The sequence below is a fragment of the Ictalurus punctatus genome, chromosome 20 (genome assembly GCF_001660625.3).
Source record: "Ictalurus punctatus breed USDA103 chromosome 20, Coco_2.0, whole genome shotgun sequence".
Lineage (NCBI taxonomy): Eukaryota > Metazoa > Chordata > Actinopteri > Siluriformes > Ictaluridae > Ictalurus > Ictalurus punctatus.
The window spans coordinates 4,226,276-4,230,226 of NC_030435.2; the positions used below are offsets into that span (position 1 = coordinate 4,226,276).

Consider the following 3,951-nt stretch of genomic DNA (forward strand, 5'->3'; position numbering starts at 1 on the left):
TAATGCTTAATGAGTGATAATGGTTTATGGCTACAGTCAGAGTTTGTGTAGCATTTTTGAGTGAATGACATTGAGCTCGCGTTTCTGTTTACCCCATGCTTATGCGGGTTTCCTCCCTGGTACATTGGTGACACTAAATTGACCTCTAGAGTATCACCTCAGAGTTTGTGAGTGCATGGTGTCCTGTGATGGACTGCTGTTCCATTTAGGGTGTATTCCCAGCCCATGCCCAGGATTCCCGGGATAGGCTCGGAATCTAGGATAAGGAATTACTAAAGATGAATGAAGGAGTGAGTGAATGAATAGCCTAAAGAGCGTTACTAATGTTCTCCAGCAGAGGGTGCTCTCAACACAAGGGCCTCCTAAAACCACATACCGTACTCCTGTACTAAACAATAGTCTAATCAAAAATTATAACACATTATATCACTTATAATAGTGGTAATTAGCATCATAATGGTGGTTTATATTTTTTAAAAATATTGTTTTGGCTTTTAATGTAGCTTTCATCTGCACTTTAAAAAAAAACAACAACCCAAAAGCCCTGAAAGATCTGGATTACTTATGTATTTATTTATTTTTTAAAAGGATGGATTGACAAAACAGACAGACAGATCATTTCTTATTTAAAATAATTAATAAAAAAAAAATTGTTAAATATAGGTGCGCAACAATTATTGGCACCCCATGAATTCACACAAGAGAAACTTTTTTTCTTTTTTTTTTTAATACACCTGCATGGTTAGGAACAGGAAATTGAACCATGACTTCCTGATTCACAGGGGTTTAAATATGAGGTAACACACAGGCCAAATTCCCTTAGTCATTCATAACAATGGGTTAGACCATGGAATATAATGTATCTCACAAAAGTGAGTACACCCCTCACATTTTTGTAAATATTTGATGATATCTTTTCATGTGCCAACACTGAAGAAATGACACTTCGCTACAATGTAAAGTAGTGAGTGTACAGCTTGTGTAACAGTGTAAATTTGCTGTCCCCTCAAAATAACTCGACACACAGCCATTAATGTCTAAACCGCTGGCAACAAAAGTGAGTACACCCCTAAGTGAAAATGTCCAAATTGGGTCCAAAGTGTCAATATTTTGTGTGGCCACCGTTATTTTCAAACACTGCGTTAACCCTCTTGGGCACGGAGTTCACCAGAGCTTCACAGGTTGCCACTGGAGTCCTCTTCCACTCCTTCATGACGACATCACGGAGCTGGTGGATGTTAGAGACCTTGTGCTCCTCCACCTTCCATTTGAGGATGCCCCACAGATGCTCAATAGGGTTTAGGTCTGGAGACATGCTTGGCCAGTCCATCACCTTCACCCTCAGCTGCTTTAGCAAGGCAAAAGACATTATCATGCTGGAATACTGCCCTGCGGCCCAGTCTCCGAAGGGAGCGGATCATGCTCTGCTTCAGTATGTCACAGTACATGTTGGCATTCATGGTTCCCACAATGAACTGCAGCTCCCCAGTGCCGGCAGCACTCATGCAGCCCCAGACCATGACACTCCCACCACCATGCTTGACTGTAGGCAAGACACACTTGTCTTTGTACTCCTCATCTGGTTGCCGTCAAACACGCTTGACACTATCTGAACCAAATAAATTTATCTTGGTCTCATCAGACCACAGGACTTGGTTCCAGTAATCCATGTAATTAGTCTGCTTGTCTTCAGCAAACTGTTTGTGGGCTTTCTTGTGCATCACGTTTAGAAGAGGCTTCCTTCCGGGACGACAGCCATGCAGACCAATTTGATGCAGTGTGCAGCGTATGGTCTGAGCACTGACAGGCTGACCCCCCACCCCTTCAACCATGGCGAGGCCTGTTCTGAGTAGAACCTGTCCTGTTAAACCGCTGTATGGTCTTGGCCACCGTGCTGCAGCTCAGTGTCAGGGTCTTGGCAATCTTCTTATAGCCTAGGCCATCTTTATGTAGAGCAACAATTCTTTTTTTCAGATCCTCAGAGAGTTCTTTGCCATGAGGTGCCATGTTGAACTTCCAGTGACCAGTATGAGGGAGTGTGAGAGCGATGACACCAAATTTAACACACCTGCTCCCCATTCACACCTGAGACCTTGTAACACTAACAAGTCACATGACACCAGGGAGGGAAAATGGCTAATTGGGCCCAATTTGGACATTTTCACTTAGGGGTGTACTCACTTTTGTTGCCAGCGGTTTAGACATTAATGGCTGTGTGTTGAGTTATTTTGAGGGGAACAGCAAAATTACACTGTTACACAAGCTGTACACTCACTACTTTATAAATTATCAAATATTTACAAAAATGTGACGGGTGTACTCCCTTTTGTGAGATACTGTAGCTGTGATGTACAGCAAAAGGTTGTTGAGCTTCACAAAATGGGAAGTGGCTATAAAAAAACTGCACAAGCATTGAAAATTTCCATTTCCACCATCAGGGTAATAATCATGAAGTTCCAGTCAACTGGAAATGAGGAACGGTCTCAGATCCCTTGCCATGTATTCTCCAACCTCATCAGGCATTATAGGAGAAGACTCAGACCTGTTATCTTGGCAAAGAGAGGTAGCACAAAGTATTGACTAAAAGGGTGCAGATAATTAATGTGCACCTATATTTAACAAAGAGATTTTTTTATAAACCTGTCTTGTGCTTGTAATTGTTTGATATCCATGAGAGCAGAGTATTTTTGAAAAAAAAATCTTTTTGAACAAAAGATCAAAAGGTTCAACAGTACAAACTAATGTTCACTGCTTTCTTTGCTCATATTTACCAAGGGTGCCAATATTACTGGAGGACACTGTGTGTGTATTTAAAAATATATTTAATAAGTTAACAATTAAACAAGTTTCCTTAAAGATATATTTGAATGATTCATAATCAATCAATCAGTGTTATTTAAAGGAATAAAGTGACCTGAAGGTTCCTGTAACATAAAATCCAATTCCCTTAAGAACCACCAAAGGTTCTCCTAGGAACCCTTTTTTGGAACGTGTGTCTTTTTATTTATATTTTTTGACAATTTTTTAAAAAAAAAAAGATTTTGCAGAATCCAAAACGGAATTTTTTGAACGACGGCGCGCGCTTACAGTGTCATTCACAACACCCTCATCCATCAACCCAACATCAAACAGTTCGGCGGCTGATGACGCGTGAAAGCGCGCTGGGCGTGCCGCAATAATCTATATCCAAAAGCGTCACGTGAACGCACTAAATAACACGCCAAAAATAATCCGCCACCTGTATGACACGCGCTATTAGTACAGTCAGCCTGCTGTCCGTCAATCCCACCTTCCTCTAGAACCCGAGCTGAAACCGGAGGAGGTGGGAGAAAGAAGAAGAAAAAAAAATAAAAAAAAATCACGCGCTCCGGTTACGCGAGAGATGCGCGCGCCACCCTGCACGCTCCCACTCGTTACGCTCTTTTGCACAGAATTAATTTCGCCAGGAAACCGGGCGCGCTGATTTCGGTTGGGGGGCTGAGGGTCGTCTCGGTAGAGTGCAGGACGTAGTTTGGAAACATGAAGGACCGCACGCACGAGCTGAGGCATGTAAGTAAACGCTTTCTGATCGAACGCCACTTTTATTTCTCTTTGTTGCTCTTTCTCAAGTTGCGCGCGAGGTGTTGAGCGCAAGCGGTGTCAGGCTGAATCCAAGTGCACGAGCGCGCGAGCGGCCGTATAGTACAAATAACTGATCAAAACAAACCACCACCTGTTTATAATCCACTGGAAACAAGTGCGCTGATTTAGCCGACGTCAGGGAGACAATGCAGTCCGTGATGTGAGACAGATGCGTGCATTTAAACCCGCCTGCTTTGAACACATAGTCTGGTTTCCATGGATGTGAAATGTCACGGCTCAGTGCCAATAATAATAGTCAATAATAATAATAATAATAATAATAATAATAATAATAATAATAATAATAAAATTACATCTAGTCCACGCCTG

The 3,951-nt window shown here is 42.1% G+C and overlaps 1 protein-coding gene across 6 annotated transcripts in view; it reads left to right on the top strand.

Annotated features, from left to right (window-relative positions):
- The first annotated feature begins 3,206 nt into the window (after window positions 1-3,206).
- Window positions 3,207-3,951, top strand: part of LOC108280849 (syntaxin-1A) — a 105,236-nt gene continuing 104,491 nt past the window's right edge. For 2 of the 6 annotated variants that reach the window (XR_008393059.1, XM_017496301.3), the window contains exon 1: window positions 3,207-3,549. Coding sequence is in view for 5 of the 6 variants with exons in the window: in XM_017496301.3 (XP_017351790.1) it covers window positions 3,520-3,549 (30 nt within the window). In the remaining variant the exon portion in view is untranslated. The remainder of the gene's footprint in view (window positions 3,550-3,951) is intronic. The other 4 variants (XM_017496305.3, XM_017496304.3, XM_017496303.3 and 1 more) reach the window with 3 other exon arrangements.